Source organism: Oreochromis aureus, linkage group 17 (assembly GCF_013358895.1).
Source record: "Oreochromis aureus strain Israel breed Guangdong linkage group 17, ZZ_aureus, whole genome shotgun sequence".
NCBI classification, from domain to species: Eukaryota; Metazoa; Chordata; class Actinopteri; order Cichliformes; family Cichlidae; genus Oreochromis; species Oreochromis aureus.
Genome location: NC_052958.1, coordinates 9,398,003 through 9,422,645, shown reverse-complemented (window position 1 = coordinate 9,422,645; position 24,643 = coordinate 9,398,003). Strand labels below are relative to the sequence as shown.

General features: G+C 36.9%; 1 protein-coding gene across 2 annotated transcripts; it reads left to right on the top strand.

Moving 5' to 3' along the window:
• The first annotated feature begins 18,653 nt into the window (after positions 1–18,653).
• On the top strand, positions 18,654–22,032 carry LOC116309825 (lymphocyte antigen 75). Of its 2 annotated transcripts, none has more exons than XM_031726527.2 (5): positions 18,654–18,712; positions 18,903–18,976; positions 19,416–19,778; positions 20,334–20,636; positions 21,237–22,032. In XM_031726527.2, the coding sequence occupies exons 2-5, from the start codon at positions 18,919–18,921 to the stop codon at positions 21,617–21,619; spliced, it is 1,107 nt and encodes a 368-aa protein (XP_031582387.2). In that variant the 5' UTR covers positions 18,654–18,712; positions 18,903–18,918; the 3' UTR covers positions 21,620–22,032. The 2 variants fall into 2 exon arrangements, with proteins under 2 accessions (XP_031582387.2, XP_039456602.1); XM_039600668.1 differs by having other exon boundaries at positions 18,677–18,712; positions 18,907–18,976.
• The last annotated feature ends 2,611 nt before the right edge of the window (positions 22,033–24,643 follow it).

Sequence of the window (24,643 nt, the reverse complement as noted above, 5' to 3'; positions counted from 1 at the left end):
CATTTTTCATACATTTAGGTAGAAAACGGGAACAAATTATATGTTTTTGCAACAGGCTGCTGGGAACACGGTGTCTAAAATTGGTTCTTTGCTAAGCTCTTTGTTAGGTATAGACACAAGACTGGTCCATCCCTTAAGATAGGTGCCTTGGATATGCTTGGATAATTCAGGCAGTATTAGAGTGTTTCTCTATACTCATCGAGTGCGTGCTGCCGTTTTGGTGACGTTTCCAATTTTTTAGAGTGGCACCACGGCCGTTGCAGCTGGACTGAAGACACGATTATCTGTTCATGTCAGTCTTTGCCAAGATACAGAAGCTCAGATATAGACATAGCGAGCTGTTGCAACAGTTTGAAAACTTGAGACTTTGTGGAAAAACTGAAAAACTAAATACTAAGTCTGTGCTTCCAGTTTTGAAATCTTTGCTTCCTATATCAGCGTTTGGTGGTGGTAGTGTCTGAGTAATCGTTCAGGAAGCAGCTACTGTCCAAAGAAAAACTCTGAAAGAGCTTTAGAAAGCCTGGAGAAATATTACCCAAGACTACTTAAAAATGTACAAAGACTGGTTCCTTGGAAGTGAGGCTTTTGCACCGTACTGTACTTGACCAGTTACAACACTGAAGCCACTTCTTAATGTCGTCTGAACAGCTAGAACAGCTCTAACACATTGTTCTGACCCTGGAGCTCTAAAAGTGTTCTGTGAATGTTCTCAAAGGATTTGTCTTGTTTTCCTTATTCTTCTTTTTCTTTCTGTTGTGGTTTTAATGTTATACATGTTATGTAAGAGAAATGCATTAATTAATAAGCTAGACTTATTTACTTAATTGCTTGCTTAATTATTATCTCCGGCTGTCAATTTTCTAATAATGCAAGTGATTTAACTACTTAGGAAAAGCTCAATAATAAATGGGATATTTGTTATTTTTTCATATTATTGAGTTGATCTTTTGCATTTGTTTCTCAGAAAATCTAATTAGCTGTTTAGATACCAAAGAAAAAATAGTTCAATGAAACTGAATTCAACTTTATTTATATAGCATAACAACAGTTGCCTCAAAGCATTTTACATTGTAAGGCAGAGACCCTACAATAATAAAGAGAAAAAATAAATTTGTGCTCATTTTACACATTTTTTAAAACAAATTTGTTGCGATTATAAACTATAAACTGTTGACTTTTATTGAAATTGCTCATCATTTTGTGAACCCTTTCCTTCACTACTCAGCCTAACTGCTGAACACATTTCAGGCACATAGATTTTGCCAGCGTTAAGTCCTGCAGAAGAAAGATGGAGATAAAGAAAGAATGAAAGTTGCACTTGTCAAAGAGTTGAACTTGTCAAAAGTCAAGATGACAGAGATATAGAGCGATTCATTTTAAAAGAGGTTATCTAACCACTGGATGTGGATGGGGATTTTAAAGCTACGGTATGCAGGTGAAAATACCACTTTCATTGCTATAGCATAATCCAGCCCCAGCCATAGATATGGAAGCAGCAAAACATTAGGCGTGTTCACATTTTTTCTGACTGGAAAAATATAATAGGTAAAATGAACTATACGACAGAGCAGAGGGAAACACAGCTGGGTAAGAAAAGAAGTGTAACTGAATAACACAAAGAAAAGAAAAACATCATCCATTTAGTGCTGATGCAAACACTTACTCCAATAACTCCTCCGCCATCGATTTCACAGCCAGAAAGAATTTGTGTTCAATACGCAAGTTATTCAGCACAACCATTCACTGTGACCGTCTCAGCTAGGGTAAATCAATTAAAGTTAAAAATCAAATCTCATTTAATTTTGCCAGTACAAACCCCCTTCAGTGGGATTTTATGTCAAAAAATAATAATATAGGTGTGAAAGACTAGGAAAGAAAGTCAGAAATCAACAAAAGCATTAAGGGAGCTGAGAAGAAATGCAAAAATGGAATAGTAAGGGAAAGTGTTGTGGACAGAAACCAAATATCATATCTTCAAAAGGAAGCTTTTTCCTTGAACAACCTGACTATTTTAAGGAAAGACTGAAATGTGACAGGAGAATAATGGCCTGATTCTTATAATTCAAACTCCATGTATTAATGGCTTGTTGGAGGCATGGATGCCATTGTAAATTTGTAGGAAAAATGCTATGAATGCCATTTATGCCATTGTGAATAGCAATTCATTACTGTTTTGAAGTAAAATCAACACATGGGTTACACCAAGTTTTTTAAATTTGAGGCAACATTTTGCAATCATATACTGTTCTTTATAATTAGGCTTGAATACGTTAAATGATGATATCTTTGAAGAACAAAATACTAGCAGCTACTCATTGTACAGTTCTATAGCAGACTTTTCGTATTTACTGAAGTGAGGCTTGAGGCTGATTCCACTGCTTGAGTCCACTCACAACTCATCAGAAGGAATCATGTCACACAGAATTTGGCAGACAGTCAGCATAAAGTCGCATTGCAGTCACACGGAAGACGGACAATTTAATATTGGCAAGTGCAAAGACCCAGAGGACTGCTTGAGTTCAAATCTATAATTTAGTACTATGTAAATGAAAAATACTATAAAGCGCAATATATTTATTTAAGTTTTTAAGATTATGCCTGAATTATTTCAGTGTGCTTCCTCACATTTGGTTATATATCATTAATTCCCATCCATCCATCCATCCATCCATTTCCGCTTATCCTTTTCAGGGTTGCAGGGGGCGCTGGAGCCTATCCCAGCTGTCATAGGGCGAGAGGTATACCCTGGACAGGTCGCCAGTCTGTCGCAGGGCTAACACACAGAGACAGACAACCATTCACACTCACATTCACTCCAGCATTCACACCCATGGGCAATTTAGATTTTTCAATTAACCTATCCCCACTAACTGCATGCCTTTGGACTGTGGGAGGAAGCCAGAGGACCCTGGGAGAACCCACACAAACTGGGAGAACATGCAAACTCCACACAGAAAGACCCCAGCCTGATGGTGGAATTGAACTCAGGACCTTCTTGCTGTGCGGCAACAGTGCTAACAGTGCCTAACCACCGTGGCACCGTGCTGCCTTATAATTCCCTTATAATAGAATTTATTGGAATAGAATATATATAATATAAATTTTTGTTTTAAATTAGTTGTGTCATGGTCCCCGTGCCTTGCTGGCTGACTCTGTGTTTGGCAACATGTTTTGTTTGTGTTTTCCTTTGCGCTCTCTCCTCTGCCGGGGCGGTGCTCATTACGGGCTCCCGCCCCTGGCCCACGCACCTGTGCTCACCGTCGCACCTGCAACTGATCCCAACCGATTTGGAGCACTATTTATGACGGCGGACCTGTGTCATCCTTCGCTGGATCGTTGAGCCATCAGCGTCAGTCCCTCTAACCCTGAACCTGAATCTGTATCTGTGAGTTTCAGAGTATCCCTAACCTGGACTTCTTTCTCTGTGTGTATATAGATCTGCCCTGGACCCAAGCGAGTGTGTGTGTGTGTGTGTGTTTGGAACCCACTGACAGCGTTTATTGGATTAATCCCTGCTTCCCCCCTGGACCCTGGAGCCCCGGACCCTTTCCCCCACCACACTGTATATATATTCTCACCTGGTGTCTCACTGTAAATAAACGCACTTTCTCTTTACCAAGGATACCTGGTCTGCGCGTGAGTCCGTCTCAAACATTGTGACAAGTTGTTGATAGAATTCTAATGTATTTGTTTTCTTGTTTTCATGACAGGTGTTCTAATACATTTGTTAAGCCCATATATAGATAGTATTTTGTTTAGTTTTTATAAACCAAACACCAAAAACCAAAACAAAACAGGAAAATCAGCATTTAATAGATCTTTATAGATAGCAATCAGGATCATAAGTAAAGTTCAAGGCTATTACCATAAAACACAGAGTGCAAAGAGGAAATAGCTTCTTCCAATTTAAAGTTGATCACATATTTCAAATCTTCTACCTGCTTTCATGATCCATCCATCTACAGGATGATGGATCATTGGACAGGCTGTGGTATCAGTCTACTGCTAGTGCAGTTTGACATAACATTTCAGTCCATATATGAATATGCTAACACTTATATTGTTTTAAAATTTGACAGAGTACAGGAGTCCAAGAGGTTAAATCCACTTTGAGATTTATTCCAATAATGTGGCATAAAATTTAGGGCCATGTCTCCAGATGCACCCATCTAAGCTGCAAAATTAAAGCCAATGACAGCTGAATTAAATAACATTCATCATTTCAACACAATGCAACGCTCTACTGGGAAATCTTGTGTACTGGCATTCATGTGGATGTTACTTGACATGTACCACCCACCTGACCAAATACATAATTCCATGTAATGGCACTCCCAAGATCAGTGGCCTTCCGCAGCCTGCCAGCCTGTGAAAACTGTCCAGAAATTGCTTGAGGAACATAACAAAGAACCTAAATTGTTGACCTTGCCTCCAAACTCCCCAAATCCCAATCCAATCAAACAGCCATGGGATGCACCAGAACCAGCCAGAACACAACTGAGCCCCCACACTGCAACCCACTCAAAGGGTCCACTGCCAACATCCAGCTGCCAGCCACCACAGGACACTATGAGGTTCATTCTCCATAATCCGATAGGTTAGAGCAGTTGTGGGGATGCGAGAGGGCCATACCCAAAAATTAAAAAAAATAATATTACTTTTGCATCTCTTTTAGTGTCAGGTTGACATTTGGTAGTTTTGATTAATTTAAAAAAACAAACAAACTATCAAGTGGGACGGCATGAAATTTGCCTGACGCATTTATTTCTTTCCCAAAATGTACTTCCCTCAAAATAAATCTCTCACTCTGTCATGTTATCTAGCAGCACCAAATGTTCACATGCTAACGTGCCAAATTGAGAGAGTAAACCTGTCAAACATTACACCTGCATCTCTACATTATGGCAGTCAAGGTGACAATATCATTTACCTCAAAGGTCGGCGTAGTCTTCTTTTCTATTTTCTCATCCATTTCGGCACACTCTCTTGGAGGCCTCTTTTTATTAAAAGGAGTTCTTCTTCCCCACTGTCTCCAGGGACATGCTTTTATTGGATTCTTGGATTATTTGGGCCCCTAATAATTCTTAGAATGGCATAACAGTGCATAACTATGAAATTTTGTCTGGGCTTTTTTGGTCTATTAAGAATTATGGTTCTCTCTCTTTTCTTAGAGTTTTATATTTGTCATTCAATTAGTAGTTACAACATGATACAAACTTAACAAAATTTAATTTGAAGAATTTTAATCTGGTGAAACTGTGGCAAAAATGAAACCTTGTAGAGTCCAAATGACTGTTACAAAGTTTTCGTTTTTCTTCGGAGTTCAGAAAAATGCTCCAGCTGAAGCACACCTACTTAGCAATTTGCCTAGAAGTAAGCTGGGAGCTGACTGCATAATCAGCTTTTGTAAATGGGGTAAATTTGCAACTTAAATGATTTAGGAAGTTTTAATGAATTTGTAACTAGTTTTTCAAAAACGTCCTGTGATTTCATGGCAATAAATGTTCCCCTTTTCCCCTCCCACTTTTGTGCATTTCATCATTTCCTTTACTTTTTCTGCGTGCATGTATGAGAAACTTAGGTAAGCTGAAAAGGAGAACAAGGTTATGTGATATTCTAGAAAGAAAAAACAGTTGGAAAAATATATTTAAAATATATAAAGTAGTAGTAGTCATAGTTTAATAAGATTATCAACATTTCCCAGATCAATGAAACAATTTCAGTAAGATTTTTTTTTAAAGTCTAACTTAACTATTTTTTTCTGGATGACAGTTAAAAACAAATACCTGTGGCAATAACTGGGTAACGGTTAAAATAGGTACCATGGATACATACCAGTATATAACAATCCATCATTGCAGCTCAATGAATCAATGAAATAGTCAATGATCTAGACAGAAATCTATATTAATTTATAAAAGCTGTCCCTTAAAATGTCCCACCCTCCAGCTTGTTTTGGCAATCATCTCCATGAACACCTTGTTTCTCAACAACATTCAAATGGTGCTAGTCAGTCACACGCAGCGATGTAGATCAACAAACAAAGCACAGTGGAACAATGCCAGTATGAGATAACATACAAATTACTGAACCCGACTGAATACACAAATAAGAAATTTGTGATAGCCATAACATGCTAAATACTGTTTACTGTACCAGGTTCGCCAATATAATTCCTCAACAACAGTCATAAAATAGAGAATATGACCGCTGCTATTACATAATGAAATTTCAAAGACATGTGACTGTATAGTGTTGCCAGAAATAATGGTTTTCATGAACTCCTGCATACTGGGGAGCCCAAATTTTTTGTCTTTACAGCTAGTATCAAGTGAAAAGTAAAACGAAATATAAGTTACTGAAAGCAAAAGGAATCACTTTCATTCACTATGGATAAATGGATGACATGTTGGCTTTGTTTGTTTCAAATGATGCATGAATACAAAAAAAGTATGTGAGGAATCCAGCAACATGTCTGTAGTTGGACCAGAAGCTACATAATAAATATTTCAAATTGCCATAAGCCTGGCCACAAAGCAGGGACTGAAATATGTTGGTGTAGGATATCTTTTGGGAAGCTGGGTCGTGTTATTGTTGCAGCGCAGCACAGTTGATGTTTTGAAAGAGAAACGGAGGTTGTTCAGAGATTCCAGAGCACATACAAAAACAAGACATGAACAAGCAGCTGGATCATTTTATTTTAGATTAGGAACAATAATGTACAGTATGTACCAGGACTGTGCAGGTGGAAACCCCAGACCCATTAGGTTGTAATCTAATTAACTACTAAATTAATACATAAATAATTCATTAAAATACCATTATTATGACATAATAACTGGTTATTTGATGCTTATGTTCACCAGTTTTGTTGGGCTAAGTTCTCCTTAGTGGTGATCAAGTATTTAAGTGTTAAAATATTAGTGTTTTGGAGATTAATGTTAGAAAAGTCACAGAGGAAGAGTCTGGACAATATAAGAGTCAAAACAAGGCATTTGAGGCAGTTCAGGAGCAGTGATTTCTGTTTTTCTTCTGTTGTCATCTACTACAACTCAAAATCAAAGACTTTAAAACTTTTATTAAAAACAAAAACAAACAAATAAAAAAACAAACTAAAACCTCCATAACTGGTGTATACTTTTAGTGTGTATACTTTTTAATAAGACAGTAAAAACTCAGACAATGGTAAAACAAATAAATAAATAAATAAAAGAAAGAAAAAAGTTGCATATTTTGCCATAATCTCTCTTTACAACCAGTGGTTTGCAAAGACTAATGAATTCTAAAGCATATGATATTGCATGTTCTTGACTTCTGTGCTAGAACTGGGAAACAAATGTGATGTGTCTAGCGGCCTCTCACTAGCAGCAGGCAGCACTGATGTTTGAGCTCTATTGTGTGTTTTCTGTCTGGCCCACATTATGGTGGGAGTATAACATTGCTTTAACCCTTTCATGCATCAATTAGACAACCTCAATCAGGATTTTTTTCTTTTTTATTCATCTTTAGGCATGAAAAGATGAATAAAAATACTTCAGAAAAAAAAAACTGATTGAGGTTGTCCTAACTGATGCATGACAAGGTTAAATAAAAATAATTACATTGAAACGCATCATACATCTGCAGTAACATTAAATGACCTGTGGGTGGCAGGGTATGGAGTGACACATCAGTGTCCAATGTAGTGGTTTATGTGCAAGTATAATATAAACACTGACACAAATAGAAGCAAACAGCCTTTGAATAGCTGTCCACTGTAGTGGCCACTATGCGTGAAAGGGTTAAAAAGTGCACATTAATCCCGGTCCTGCCCAAGGGGCAATAGTGTAGGTTAATGGCAATCTCACAACCGAGATAAAAGGATGATGTGACTATGGAGAAGATAGCCCAATCCTAGTTTGTGTTTCACCCCTGGAAAATAAAAATGAGAAATGACATAAATCAAATCAAAGACTCGAGCAAAACTGGCATCACTGCAGCTGTAAAGTTGATTAAGCTACTCAGACCAATAGCAAGTGTCATCACAATCACATGTGAAGAAGCGCAGTGCACAATGTCCATCTTTGCATCACTTAAGGCTAAATAATTGGAGAATTTCTGAAAACTGCACTTTAGTAATAGAGATGAAGCAGAGGCCAGAGAGCTTGAGCTGCATAACGCATCTACCTTAGGCTGAAGAAGCTGCCATTTATAAATGGGGAGAAGGGAGATGAGGTTTTTCAGTGCCTCCTTAGAGAGCCAGGAGGGCTGTAGGACCAGAAATTAAGATCATATTTTCTTCTTTCTGTTTGTAGCAGTGTTAGCACAGCATGCAAGCACAACTCATGAATACCAGATTTGTTTCCCCATACTTTCAGTTTAGTTGTGTGTCTGTTTATGTGTGCTTTTGTGTTCTGGTGATTAATCTTCAAGTTAGTGCAAAAGAAGAAGAAGAGTCTGGACAACATGGAGTCAAAACCAGGCATCACGGGCAGTTCAACAGCAGTATTTTCTGTGGGAGAGAATTTTTATTGTCATCCAAGCTACTCAGTAGAAAAGACTGCAGGCAGCCCCTAAAAACGTTGCCTTTGTGGAGAAATACTAGAGAGCTGGGTTTAAGTACATGCTTGTTAAAAAGGAGTTGAATCTTGGACAAAGGAAAAACACTCTCAGAAGTCTGTCATAATCTACATTTCCAACCAGTGGTTTGCAAAGCATAAAGCAAGTAAGATTAAATTCTGTGAAACGATCCAGTCTCCTTTCTCTGCTGCCATGAGTTTAATGAAATTAGTCACAACTTCATGAGTGACTCATAATATGTTTTACACTCTCAACAGTATTTATTTTGAAAGCATTTTTTTTCTCTCAAATCAAAGCCTGTTTCCAGGAGTCAAACTATTGTGCAGATTTTGGTTCTATTGTATTGTAAAAAAATATTATAAAGTCAATGTTAGGTTCTTCCATTTCATTCTCTTTACAGCCTGTTCTGGAACCACTACTATTACTCAATGTGTGCTCATATCAGAAAGTTCAAAACTGTTAAACTGGTACACTTGCACTACTTTATTTTCCACATCAGTGCTCACTTTAAAAGTAATAGAAAAATATTTTAGACTGACAGTAATCAAATCTGCTGCTCTAAGAGACTCATGCTAACTTATTTGGTGCTTCTGTGAAATCCTGATAATATAGCAACAAGTCAACATGTCAGCATATCAACAACATCTTTATGCTTCGACCAACGTGCAAGAATCACTTTTCTGATAAAAAAAAAAAAAAAAAGGTTATGTACACAAACACTGGTATTGTGCAAAAGTCTTGAGCCACCTCTCAGTTCTTTATAGTTTGCTAGGGAAAAACTAGTTTTGATAACTAGGATTGAAGGTAAATATTTGGTGTACAGTGTTGGGAAGTTTACTTTTAAAATGTATTCCATTACAGATTACAGAATACATGCCCATAAATGTATTTTGTAACGTATTCTGTTACATTACTCAATGTGAGTAACCTATTCTGAATACTTTGGATTACTTAATATATTGTCATGCTTTTTACAACTACATGAATGTACTATTCCTCTGTGATTTATTACTATTACTGAAGGCTACTCACCATACCAATACCAACTAGATTTTTAAGACTTAATATAAAATGAGTAACAGTAGGGTGGACATTAGGTAAGGCTGCACTTTTTGAGTGGATTCCCATTCCTATGGCGGTCACTTTTTACTGGGAACACCACAGATGTAACAAGGTTGATTAAAACACTCAAAATTCAATGAAAGAGGTGCTTATCACTTTTATATGTTCATGTGTGCTCATATCAGAAAGTTCAGAGCTGTTAAACTGGTACACTTGCACTACTTTATTTTCCACATCAGTGCTCACTTTAAAAGTAATAGAAAAATATTTTAGACTGACAGTAATCAAATCTGCTGCTCTAAGAGACTCATGCTAACTTATTTGGTGCTTCTGTGAAATCCTGATAATATAGCAACAAGTCAACATGTCAGCATATCAACAACATCTTTATGCTTCGACCAACGTGCAAGAATCACTTTTCTGATAAAAAAAAAAAAAAAAAGGTTATGTACACAAACACTGGTATTGTGCAAAAGTCTTGAGCCACCTCTCAGTTCTTTATAGTTTGCTAGGGAAAAACTAGTTTTGATAACTAGGATTGAAGGTAAATATTTGGTGTACAGTGTTGGGAAGTTTACTTTTAAAATGTATTCCATTACAGATTACAGAATACATGCCCATAAATGTATTTTGTAACGTATTCTGTTACATTACTCAATGTGAGTAACCTATTCTGAATACTTTGGATTACTTAATATATTGTCATGCTTTTTACAACTACATGAATGTACTATTCCTCTGTGATTTATTACTATTACTGAAGGCTACTCACCATACCAATACCAACTAGATTTTTAAGACTTAATATAAAATGAGTAACAGTAGGGTGGACATTAGGTAAGGCTGCACTTTTTGAGTGGATTCCCATTCCTATGGCGGTCACTTTTTACTGGGAACACCACAGATGTAACAAGGTTGATTAAAACACTCAAAATTCAATGAAAGAGGTGCTTATCACTTTTATATGTTCATGTGTGCTCATATCAGAAAGTTCAGAGCTGTTAAACTGGTACACTTGCACTAGTTTATTCTCCACATAAGTGCTCACTTTAAAAGTACTAGAAAAGGGGAAAAAATATTTCAGACTGACAGTAATCAAATCTGCTGCTCTAATACAGCGGTCCCCAACCTTTTTTGTGCTTTATGTTCAGTTTATGTCCAACAATATTTTCACTGACCGGTTTTTAAGGTGTCGCAGATAAATACAACAAAATAAAACCAGTACTGGTACCAAAAAAAAGAAGATTTATTCGTAAGACACAGGAAAAGACCCAGGGAAACCGAGTTAACCATAAAAATGATAAAATAAATAACGATTAAAAAAATGATAAAAACCCTGAAAGAAGTCAACATGTCAACATATCAACAACATCTTTATGCTTCGTACAATGCAACATGCAAGAATCACTTTTCTGATAAAACAAAGGTTATGTATTGTGCAAAAGTCTTCAGCCACCTCTCAGTTCTATATATTTTGCTAGGAAAAAAAAAGAATTTTGATAACTCACATGAGATTGAAAGTCAATATTTGGTATATGAGAACTATAATATTCTTCGCACTTTTTCTGCAATTTCTTTAATATTCCTCAGAAAGAATTCTCCAGGCTTCTTGAAGGACATTCAAAGCTCTCCTTTGGATATTTACTGCTTTTTTGTTTCACTCTTTGTCAAGATCATCCCACACTGCTTCAATATTGGTGAGGCTGATTAATGACTGATAGTGTTCTTCTAAGTGTTTTCAGTAAATGTGTTTACCTCTCAGAAAAAAGACAAAATAAAAAGTCATAAAATGATATATAGATGAACCATAAAAATGCTGACTGTGTAGTTTAAATGATGCCTTTTGTTATCACTGTACTTACCCACCACTACTCAAGATGGCAGAACAAAGCCCCCTGATTTTCTTCTACCCTATTCTTTTGTCTTACATTCAACATTTTTCACATATTTCGACCATTCCTTCTCTTCAACTCTTCACCCTGACACTGCTTCCTTGTTTAGTTTTTTTTTTACCTCAAAATAATCAGCTCTTCCTCCTCATTCTCAGCTCTCCGCTTGAATCGCTTCTCTATTTCCCATTTCTGTCTCTTAAATTCCTCCAGTTTTCTCATATTTGCATGTAAATATACCAACTGACTTCCTCGTCTCCGTTCTTTTCTTCCCTTCTTACCTCCCTCTCTCTTACTTCTGGCGCAGGTTGCCTTTCGTCTTCCACGCTTGTCTCTGACACTTGTTGACTTCCCCTCGACATGTCTCCTCGGGGAAATTCCGCTGCCATCTTAAGTGCCTTTCCATTACTCTGAAAACTCAGGGGAACTTTTGTAAGATCAAGCCTTCAAGGGAAGAGGGAGTAAAGGCATCCTCAAGGGGTGTATCTTTCTCAGAATTCATTGTGATCAATCAGGTTCTCAGGCAAATAAGAATAGACACATCCAGCAGTAGTTAATTATGTTATTCTACAGAAAATGTGACTTCATGGATTTAAACAATCTGAAGGTGTGGAATTGTAAAGATGAGTGGATGATATTTAATTGTATAATAATAATAATAATATTTAACTTCAGGAGACTTAAAGTCAAGTAGTGTAATGCAGATACATTGCAAAGCTTTCTGTTTTGTAGTTTGTTGCAAAATGAATGTTTTGGCTGCTTAAAAAACCTAGTTATACCTCTGGATGGTGCATTCAAGGACACAGAAAAATTTAAGGACCGGGGGCGTCGAAAGGCAAAAAAAAAAAAAAAAGCACGACCAACCCAACCTTTTTTTTTCCCCAAATTATATAATTTTTTTGAATTAAGCAAATGTAAGGCAGCTCCCCCTCCTCCTCAAAGCTTTGTTCTCCTCCTCTTCCCTTTCTGCTTGTTTAAAAAGCACACTGTTTCCATAGAGACACAGTTACTGCCTGACAACTTGTGGTCAAGGAAGTGCTAGAAGAAAAGATACAACAGGGCAGTCAAACATACAGAGGGCGTATTGTTATGCTTCAGAAACTATTAACAGAAGTCTGTAGTTAAAGACTCACTCACCTCCAAATAGGAGATTTTTAAAAGAAAAAAGAAAAACATCTTTCAGTAAAGTGTTCTTCTTTTCCTCTGCTTTAGATTCATCCACCCTATGAACCCGCCCTCTCTCCAGCAGCCTTCCTCTCTCACACCAACCCTCTTCATGTTCTCTTTCACCGAATCTTCTCTGACGTCTTCCTCTTCTCCACCCGCGTGGCAGCTTCATACTCAACATCCTTTGGCCTATATATCCACTACCATCTCAGCCTTATCTCTAAACTGCTCTGTTATATTTATTTCTTATGCTGCCCATCTTGGTCAGTCCTATCCAAGCTTGTTTCCAAAAAAGACATCTTTTTTGCCATCCATGAATCAAAAATTCAGGTTAATTTCTCAAAATTTCAACTTACTAATTCCTCCTTCTGAGAGAATATCGTTACATTCAAAATTTCAAGTTAATAAGTTGAAATTGTGGAAACAAGCTTCCATAGATTCCTAATAAAAAAAGTTTAAGATCTTCACCTCTGCCACTTGCAACATCAGACAGTGACACCGTCTCTAAACCATATACCGTATCATAGCAGGTCTCACTATTGTCTTGTAAACCTATCCTTCTCTCACAAATCAGCCCTGACACTCCTCTCCACCGGCTCCACCTTGCCTACACTTTCTGTATGTCGCTTTGGATGGTTGACCCCAGATATTTAAACGCAACACCTTTATTACCTCTGCTCCTTGCAGTTTCACCATTAGACTTGTCTCCCTCCCATTCACGCACATGTATTCTGACTGGTTTGTACAGACTTTCATTCCTCTTCTCTCCAGAGCATAACTCCACCTCTCCAGGCTCTACTCCACCTGCCACTACTCTCACTACAAATCACAGTGACTCCAGTCAGCACCCTGTCATATGCTTTCTCCACATCCACAAAGGCACAGTGCAACTCCTTCTGATCTTCTGTGGACTTCTGCTTCAAGACTCTCAAAGCAAACAATGCTTCTGCAGTAAACTTTCTCACCACAAAAATATTTTCCTCATGCATTTTTCAGTTAAGTCAGTTTGTAACTGTTGAATGTAGATAACAGCAGAGTCATTACAAGCGAAAGAGATGTGACACTCAAAGAATTCTGAATTAGAATCTATAGTAGAATTTTTAACTGTCAATTTTTAACCCTAACCCTAACCCTTTAATAAACGGTAGGCAGAATTGATATTGTCCTTGCAACATTGGAATTTCATAAATGCACGAATGGCTTGGCGTGCAAAAGAATAACGTCACAACAATGTGATTGGTCACTTGCAATGTTGAACCTGGAACAACATTTTCATGATGATCTGGGAACAACACCAACACGACGATATCAGATCATCCGACCATGGCAATCAGCCAATTATTGTATGACATGCTCTACCTTCTGAGCCACAGTCTTAAATAAATACTGAGTGCTGTTGATACCAACGTCACAACAATCTGGTCATAAACAGAATTATTTGACAAAATTTAGCTTTGACCTGATGATGACTAAAAAGAAAGATTCAGTCATTTTTAGGTGTACTGAGGGAAACTGTGAATTTACTGCCAGATTCAGAGTCAGTCTTCAACAAAGTGGTGGACTAGCTAACACAACCAACTCAAGCCCAAACAGACAGATATAAAAAAGCAGTGTTTTCACTTGTTCACCTCTTGATTGCTATCGCTTCTGATAACTTAATAAGTCAAGTTTTAACAGCCATCAATATTTAGGTATTACACTCATACTAAATTAAGGACATCACAAAAGAAGCCAAGTGCATGGCTTTGACATACACTTGAAAACACTTACATCATCTCCTATTTTAGTGCCAGAACACACTGGCTGGCAATCGGCAACTTTGTGCAATTGCTGCCTTATAGAGAAGTACACATAGGTACACACACAAATATACACACAGGGCTTAAAAGCAAAGTCTTGGGCAAATGTCTCACAGCACTTACGTGGGTAAAACGGCTTCACCTGCTATTGAATCAAGTTGACATCTCCCTTTACCAGCTTTCCCCACTATTGCATCAGTTCCCAGGGTCACTGCGGCCTCACGCCTACAGAGGGGGAGGTTCGACAGCAGAGCACGCTGCGTGAATGCGTATCAAAGTTTTACTTGCACACACTTGAAGAGAGCATGAGTACTCCAAGCGCGTTTGACCTCACTTCAAGCACACAATCCGTGGGTGCATATGCATCAATACTCACCAAGAATCTGATTTAGACCTTGGCTAAAGTGCCAAGCATGCACCTTGCTGCATTGCTTACAGGTACATGGAATCTGTTCGGTAATAATGAAGCATTTGACCTGGCTTTATGACCCTCAAAGCTTTGCACCTTTTGTGCTGCCTTTATATCAACTTCGATCAAAACATGAATATAATCACGGCCAAAGATTGCACTGATAAACGCTGAGTGTCTCTGAGAGTTCCTGTGGTGTTTTATGCAGATAGTTTTGCTCTTCTGTTTCAAGAATTGCCCTCTTAGAATCGATGAAACTATGGATTTCTTAACAGTGTTGTGTAACAACATTATAATTAAAAAGCCATTTTTTACATTGTAGCAGCTACTCACACTGGGCATGGTTGCCTTGGAGCGTGCCTGAGTCCTCATTTACTGAGTTGGCCTGAGTATGCTTCAGTTTGTCTCGGCATTTCGACACCTCTCTCTTGTGCTCACTCTCTATCTTTCTCTCTTTTATGGACACAAGCATTCTTGAAAAGTGCTCATGCACAACACAAAGATTCTCATGATTTTATGATTTTTGTGGCTTAACTGGGGAACCAGTTCACATACTTGTTAATTACTTAATAAAGGAGGTAGCTGTCACTGTGGAAACACTGGATCCTCCTGAGTCCAGCTGAAACAACCAAACAGGTCAGTGCACAGTTAACACCTGAGCACATGGAGTGCGCAGTAATGACACTATGGAGGTTAAATGTGCTCAGATCCTAATATTTTATAATACTCTTAAATTACCAATGACATCTTTCAATAGTTTCTTCTTTTATAAGAAAGCCTTCTTTTCAGTTCAGTTAATAAACTGAAAACAAGTATTTCTTACACAGCGCTGTAGCACCAGATTTATTCTCCTTCTCAGTGGGCCTCTCTACCAGTGTTGCGTTGCTGAGCTTATCTAACAGGTGCTTTTTCATATTTAGACTTCTGATAGAAACGTAGCAGCCAACATTTGCATTTCATTATGATGCTGTTCTTGTTCCTTTCACCCACAAGTCAGAAATATGCAAATATGTTCATGATGTCAGTGCTGACTTAAACATCTGCACTGACACAACCACAGGATTTCACTTCCTTCTACTACTGCTCAGCTATGTGCCAAGCAGTGCTAGAGAGGCACAAATGTTTGTGATTATGACAGGCTGTCTGAGGTAACAAATGGAACAGAGAAATACAGTAAACCAGTAGAAGATTGCTAATAGGGCAAATTAATGATTAACTGAATTACAACATTAATCCCCTTTCTTCTAACACGATCATGTTAGTGCGGCATTGTGAGGCTGTGTGATGCACAGCATGAAAGCTGAAAAAAATGTGAGCTAGGGCTTGAATCCTTGAGGAATGCTGTCCATTGAAGCATTGAAATTTACTGTATATTACAGAGCTGCTATTGCAGTGATGTGAGGCGACGTGTGGCCTTTTCATCATGAAACTATGTTTTGTCAGCAATGTGGGGATTCAGCTACGGTGTGATGTGAGAATCTATCCGATCTCTTGATTTTAATAACTGATCCATTAAAGCAAACAGTTAGACAAAAACACAGGTAAAGTCATACCTCAATAAAAAATCTTTCCATCCATACTGTCATTTTACATACATTTGTGAATGAAATATTGCATATATATTAGAATGATATTGTACACTTGTGCCCCACCTCTGCCTGTTCTTGGGATACTTTCAATGTGGACAAAGGTGTTTCAGTTCATTGTGCTTCCAGCTACAATCACTTTTTGTGAGCTGCCTTACTGGTGGCAGTAAATCGGACCAAGCGAGACATATTTGCAAGATTACAGATCTTATTTGAATTTCAGATGTGAGGCCACATGCAGATGCATGGGTGTAGCTCTGTTCCCTGTCCTTATGTGTGTGGATGCTAAAGAGATTTGCAACATCAGGTGATGCACATACTTTGTTTCAGAGTTCAGTGGCTAAGATCAGCCAAGTAAAGCAATTTTTGTATTTTCTTCTTTGCCCAAATGAAAAAATTATTTTATTGTTTAAACGGCACCATGCAGCAAACGTCATATTCTGTTTCTATGCGTGTCCTAGTTACACGTTTTACACTGTAAATGCAAAATGTAATTCATATGGCACAAGCATCTTTTGGTTGAGTTAGCTTTCTCTTCAAGTTAATACTGCTACAGTAACCCTAAACTGCTTTACATAACAGGCTATTGACATTGTATACAGTACATCTTAAGATTTAAATCACATATAAAACACTTGTTTAAAAGATCACAGAACATTAGTCTACAGAGTTTGTAACCTATAGACAAGACTGCACATGGTGAAGTTTGGGGTTTGCGATATGATGTGAAATTATATGTGAAAATAATCTGCAGAGCTCAGAAAAATTTCTTTACTTGACTTTTTAAATCCCTCAACAAAACCCAGAGATAAATATTCACCAAAACCTGCAACCCAGTTTGCATTTCTTCTCCTGACACACAGGGCTATTCATAGACACCTACAGTAAGTTGCTGCCGACTCCACTCCCGGTCTCATGATTTGAATAATAAACAAATGTAGCTCTCATGTACTGTATAACTATATTGCCGAGTTCAGGAACAACAGGAACCAAATGCAAAACATGCAAGGAAGTTTCGATGAGTAGAAGGTGAGCTTTATTAACCAAACTAATAAAAAAAGTGAGGAAATTGATGTTAGCAAAAACTTAAAAGATAATTTAGGAAAAATGCTTCAAAAGCTGAAGAAAGCAGAAATGCTGTAGGCATGAAACAAGAAACATGAGGGAAAATCACAGGTGGTGGACACTGCAGTGGAAAATAGATGAACTGGTAACTAGCTGTGAAACAAGATGCAATGCATGACCCACAACAGAAAATATGCTGCACAATACACAGGAAGTAACAAAAACAAATGCTTTCAAGAAAGGGCGAGAAAAGCAGTGACTGGGAAAACAACGGTTCCTTATGACAGAGTACATTTCATTCAAGTAATTTGATATTTGGAGTTAAAAACTCCAAATGTGATGTTTAAAAACATAATTAATGTGTTGGGAAATTTATAGAAGAGAAGAGAAAGAAAGGAAGAAAAAAAAGGCCATAACATGTTTACCAACTTTACAAAAATCTCTCTGTTCTCTATTGTTCATAGAATAATGCTTATTCAGATGAGACAGTGCAGTGGCTCAATGCTTAGCACTGTTGAATGACAACTATGAGGTCCCGGGTTCAAACTCAAGCAGGAGTTAGGAAAATCTAGGTTAATGCTGCCTACCTGACCTAGGACACTCTTAAAAAAGAGATTCTTAATGTGAGGAGTTTGACTTTGTGGCTGAATCAAAGCTAAGATGGAAAAATGTGAGTTACAAATTTAGATAGAACGAAGAAGCTCAGATATGGTTAAAGAGAGCTAGTAATGATAAAAGTCCATATTATGATGGGTTTGTATAGATTATTTGTATAAATTACATTCAGTGGAAGGTGTAGCTGTAGCACAGATTATTATCCAGGACTACAATTAGTTAAAAATGTATCCTTTTGAATATAAGGCGTTTATCAATAGCTAACAAGTATTAAATGACTAAAACAATTCAGGAATAGTCTGTCTTCTACTGTTAAAATATATCAGTTTTGTGTTTCTTGTTTTTTAGGACTTGGTAAGATTGATATAAGGAAAGATGATATTTCTATAACAATTGTGACTGTCATTCAGCCCCACAGGACAGGCTCTGGTTAAACATTAATCTCTAGGCGTCACTGTTTTTACTATGTACACATTCAGTTACCTTCCATCGCTCTTAAATATGAACCCAGTGAGTTCCTAACACAAAACACTGACTGCAGTGGGCCTCTGACCAAAGCAGGTAAGAGACTTTATGCAGTTTGGATTAATTTATTGAACAAACAAAGTCTGAACAAAGTCTGGCTATGGATAAGTTATTGTAAATAATCAGGGAATCAAACTTTTATTAATTCTTGAGCCACAGAGAATAATTGCCCTTTGACTTGGACTCCACTTTGTTTTTTAAATGATCTTTGTGCTTTTTTTCTAAGCCAGTCATTTTACAACATGAGCCTATCCCTAACCGTGCTGATGATGACCTCTGTGTTGTTGGTGCTGTCATTAGGTAGGTTTCCCCATCGTGGTCTTGATTTGGCTTGCATGTTGTGTGTGTGTGTGTGTGTGTGTGTGTGTGTGTGTGTGTGTGTGTGTGTGTGTGTGTGTGTGTGTGTGTGTTTTGTGGACATAAAAGATGAATTTTAGGAGCAGGGCCTTCAAATATTTCTATTAAAAGAAAGCCACTTTTAATGTTTTTCCCTGAATGTGATGTGTCACTCTTCTTATTTTACATGTAACAGCTTGTAAATTAATGAAATATTCCTTAGAGAGGTAATAGGCAAAAGGTTATTATTACTATTATTTTATAGTTGGGAAATATATTTGTCATATTTTGAACCTAAATTACTTAATTTAACAGTCATGCTGTTCATAATGTATGTTATTTCTATCATTATATATATTGGGTAAATGAAAAATATGATCCTGTTCCGTTTTCATTTTTATAGGACTTTTTGACTTTACAGTTGGAAGTCATCTGCAAAGTGTTTCATTTTTCAGTGAAGAAGAAGGCAGAATGAACTGGACGGGTTCACTGAACGCGTGTCAAAGCACGGGCAGTTCATTGGTAACTGTGTATGATCAAGAGGACTTAAATGCTCTTTTAAAGAATGGTGTGCCTAGAAGTGACTTTTGGTCAGGGCTGCATAAGAATAAAAGTAGTGTCACCACTTGGTCAGATGGAAACTCACTTGCATTCAATATCTCACAAGTAACTAGTATTGGTGATGACCAAATATGTGAAGCTATGACGAACAGAACATGGAGAGCTTTCAACTGTTCGGACAGGAAGCCTTTCATGTGCTACAAAGGTAAATCAAGCAAGTGATATTTGCTTGCATTTTGGTGGTTTCCCTTTTTTTTCTACTTCAAAAACAACACTTTGTTAGATGCCTCTTAAATGTTTGCAACACAGCACAGCTGCATTCATATTCAAGGCCTTCTTCTTTTTGTCAGATACAGTGTTTTTGTGTACATTTTCTACTCTTGCATTTGTAAGCAATTAATTGTGAACAGTGATGAGGTCCCAAAATGTTAATCTGTATGCTCAGTACAACAATCATATCAAAACCATGTGAACTGTTTCCCTGAATGATGACAGGCTCAATGTTTTTTTGTACAAACCAAAACATATGAATTATCATGTGACTACTCTGACAGCACACCTTACCAGAGATATGAAAAACCTAAATGGAATATATGTCTGATTTGAGTCACTTGAGTATGCAGTTTAAACATAGTCTGGGTTTGCTTTAAGCCAGAACCACCTTAAAACTTGTGATTAAAATGCAGTTATTATTTTAATTAATTAAATGAATGACAAAAAATAAAGCAAAATAAATGTTGTGCTTCTTTTTTGTTTGCAGATAATAATTATATACTGATTACAGAGGAAAAGGACTGGTGCCAGGCACTGCAGTACTGTAGAAGACATTACACTGATTTAGTGAGCATCAGTAATAAGACACAAAACGATAAAGTGTCTGAAAAAGGAAAGAACAAAACCTTTTGGATTGGACTTCAACATGATCAGTGGACATGGGCAGATGGGAGTTGCTCTACATACAGAAACTGGAGTAATTCTAAAGAAAACTCCTGTTCTGTTTTTGATACGATGGGTCTGTTTAAACTGAAGTGTGAGAATGTGAAAAAAAGAATTTGCACTAAAGGTAAGTAAATATTCATTTAAACAAACTAACTTGACAGTTGCTATGACAGGAGCTATTAGCTATAATATTACTGTGAAAATTTTTAATGGAAAATTTTAAGTCAAAGTAACTATAAATGAAATCTTTCAAACAAAACTCCAGCCAGTCACCAATTCACTGTAAACTGATTAGCTCTAGCATTGCCTAGTGACACAATCCAATTCAGTTTTTTGATACTAGTGTGTTAACACAAGCACTTTTCCCTGTATTACCTTTTGCTTTACAGCAAGAGCAGAAGAAAAAGTACAAATACAAAGAAAAAACTTGAAAAAGATACATTCATGCATAAGGATATTGGAAAAATTAAAGTCTTTAAGTAAAAGCAAGACTAAAAAGACAGATTAAAAGTCCACTAAAACTTATTTGTTGTGTATATGTGTAAATGTGTATTTATATGAATACTTAACTTGGACAGATTCAGTTTGTCATACTAAGTATTATTTCCACCTTAAGAGTAGTAGTTCTTTTGGCGTAGAAGGTTTGCATGCAGAATATTCATGATGTAACTGAACTTATGTTATTACCTGCAAATCTTACTTATATTTTTTGCGTGGCTTTCAGGCAACATGAGAATCAAAGTCATCCAAAATAATTATACTTGGGAAGAAGCCCTTAACTACTGTGAGCGCAAACACAACGGCCTGCTGTGGATTGAGGATGAGGAAGATCAAAAGGTTGTTGAACAATGGCTAAATCATACTGATGTTGAAGGTCCATTCTGGATTGGTCTCAGGCAGAGTACTCTCTTTGGGTTCTGGATTTGGAAAGACAGAACAGTGGGCTACAGCAACTGGAAGAATGACAAAATACCAGCGATGCCCATGTCCAACCGCTGTGGTGTAATTGTTAAGAGAAACACCACTGGGAAGTGGAAGGATGAAGATTGTTGGCGTCAGCATCATTTTCTCTGTGAGGAGGAGATTGTATTAATGAACAAAAAATAGTTCATAGTCATCAGTCTTTACTGATAGACTGGATTAGCATGTAGAAACAATGTGGGGGTGATCAGGGAGTTTAAATTTAACACATCTTAAGAGCTCATTTGTGCTTAGTTCCTCAATAGATGTTTTTAAGTGTTCAGGTTGTTAGTAAGTAATCTAAGATTATGATACTTTATGATGTAGTATAAGATATATAAAACATTAATGACTATGTTTGTAGCAATAAATCTCAATTATTAGAAAAAAATAATTAATAGTTTTACATAAGAGAAAAGATGAAATGTTAGAAATGATTATTAAGGCTTGCTGTGTTTTGGTTTTTGTTGTTTGTTTTTTGGGGTGTTTTTTGGGACAGGGGTGATTATTGTTTACATTTGAAAATAATATGCCACATTAAACCATGTTTCATAAGTGAATAGTTTTGATGGCAACGTTTTTAAGTTATGAAAGTCATATACTGTGTGGCATTTCACATAGACAGGGCGTTTTTTTTTAGAAAGTTTGTTGTGTGCATTGACATTCTTTGAGAATTTCATGCTTTCATGTGAGCTTTGTCCAAAGTAAAAGAAGAAAATGCTTTTGTAAATTTAACTCCACATGATTTGTTAGTTTAACATAAATGGCAGAAATATTTTTACTCCAATAATTTAACTCACTGAAGAAAAAAAATTATAACTTATGCTACCTGATGCACCGATTAATATAGCCCACAGATAATGAAAACAGTGTTTTTTGTTTTGTTTTGTTTTGATTTAGGGTCCTAACTGGGAAATTAATTGTGTTTTTTTTCTTAACACATTTACTTAATCATGTTTTAGTCTTTGTTTTTAGTAACTTAACATTAGTAATTCATCTTGCAATTTCATATTATTGAAGTAAAAGTTTCTTAATCAGGATTACTGGGAGTTAATGCAAATAAAATTAATCTAGCACTTCATAACAAAGTTATAATGTTGTGTGCTCAAACCCACTGACTCAAAATAAACAAAAGAAAACAAAAAGCACACAAACACACACTTAATACAGAGTCAAATAGAAGAGAAAATAAACATCATTGAAATCGAACTAAAATTCCTTCAACACTTAATGCCATTAGTATTAATCATTGCAATGTTAAAGTTTTAATGCTCTGTCTGTATGGACAGTAGCACGCCTAATGGGCTGAACTAGAAGAGGTTTGAGAGATGCTGAGACTTTAGCTGGGAGTGACCAGAGGGACAGCTCAGGTCAAGCGTCCTGGGGATAAAGTTAGAGAAGCAAGGCTGAGATGTTGTGGACATGTGCAGAGGAGGGATAGTGAAGACACTGGAAAAATGATACTGAATATGGAGGTGGAAGACAGAAGGAAAAGAGGAAAACAACAGATAAGATTTATGGATGTAGTGAAGGAGAATACAAAGAGAGTTGGTGTGACAGAGGAGGATGTTAGGGATAGGGTAAGATGGAGGCAGATTGTGCCACTGTGGCGGACCCTAAAGAAAGCATCCAACAAAAGAGGATGAAGACTAGAATAGGTCTGGAAAATGTACTTAATCGTTTACAATGTAAAGCATAAGTAAACCACCCCTAACATAAACACTATGCTAACAAATAAAATGCCATAAATACAAAGAAAGACTGAGACGTTTTTCCATGTGCTCAAAACTTGAGTAAAAAATCTCAGTTCTGGTGTTTTCTAAAGCATTTTTCATGCAGTTTGTCCAAAGGCAAAAAGAGACAACAAATGAGAGAGTAAGTGAAACAAAGTGAAAAAATGAAAGGGAGAGCCATAGGAAGGGAGGGAGAAAAAGAGGAGCAGATGGAGGGAGGGGAGGAGAGACGAGCAGTGGGGCCTGACTATTAACGTCATGGTGTGAGCCTGGGGCTCCTCGTGACACAAGAGATGAGTGGACATATTTAGCATAAATGCCAGACAACTCCGTAGCAACTAGCCAACCCATTACGTCCTATAATCGCAGGTCTGAACTCCCACTATTAAGTGCTCACATACAAAAATGAAATCCTAATTACCTGCACTGGTTGGCAGCAATATTGTTGACAGGTTGGTGGGCGTCAGTATGTAATTGTTGGACTGTTGGCTAGCCTTCATCTTGTCCATCTTCAAACTTAACATGCAATAACAGTTACTGAGTTGAAAGCAACACTTGAGTTAGGGCATCATTTGATTTTAATCTCAATCACACAATAGGCATCCTATAATTAAACAAACATAATCTGCAATTCAGTGCTTTCTTTTTAATAAATGATTTACATTTTTAAGACATTTTCCACTGCCATATGTGTTTTTTTTTATTAATTAGTACTATTGACAGTGCTAAACAAATTTATTAGACCACTACCCAATATAACATTTATGCCACAGCCGTCCTAAAGTAACAGCATTTTTCTGTATCTGTAATGGTTAATTCACCAATATGCAGAAACTCTTTAATCACAGTGATATTTTATATATCAAAGTGATATTTTATATGCTCCTCTCTCTCTCTCTATGTATATATATATATATATATATATATATGTCATTGTTATTTAATTGCATTCCTCACCAAAAATTTATATTTTGTGGTCAAATGTAACTAATTCATTTACTTTAATTAATTTTTGATATCTCCATCTCTCTCTGTCCCAAACCCCTTAGAATTAGACTCGCAAACCAAATCCTACCCGGTCTTTAAGTCTGATGTCATTAGCCGTGTCTGGGCCCAAACTCCGCTGCAGGTCCATAAGTCAAACGATCATTGAAAAACTGTCTGAATTCTGTCATCTGTAATAAAATGATCAGTGTGGCTCCTCTACCAGGTGTAACAATTAAGTTTAACATCCAGGCATCCATGAAAACGGAATTTATGACGTTTAACTGAGTTAGAAGTTAGCAGGGAGTTAGTTCGCTAGTTTCCATCTAAATATAATATAGCATGTCCTGACAGAGGGATTTCGGAAACAAATTAAAACTTACAGCTCGGCTATCACTTCAGACATAAATGAAGACAGAAAACTAAACAGCAGTGATGTTTGTAGGGTTACTGA

Bases quoted from the DNA above. Each gene is read 5' to 3' on its own strand.
- LOC116309825 (XM_031726527.2), top strand. From the start codon at position 18,919: ATGAGCCTATCCCTAACCGTGCTGATGATGACCTCTGTGTTGTTGGTG. The intron at 18,977-19,415 runs GTAGGTTTCCCC...TCATTTTTATAG, and splicing joins GTTGTTGGTGCTGTCATTAG to GACTTTTTGACTTTACAGTT. The intron at 19,779-20,333 runs GTAAATCAAGCA...TTTTGTTTGCAG, and splicing joins GCCTTTCATGTGCTACAAAG to ATAATAATTATATACTGATT.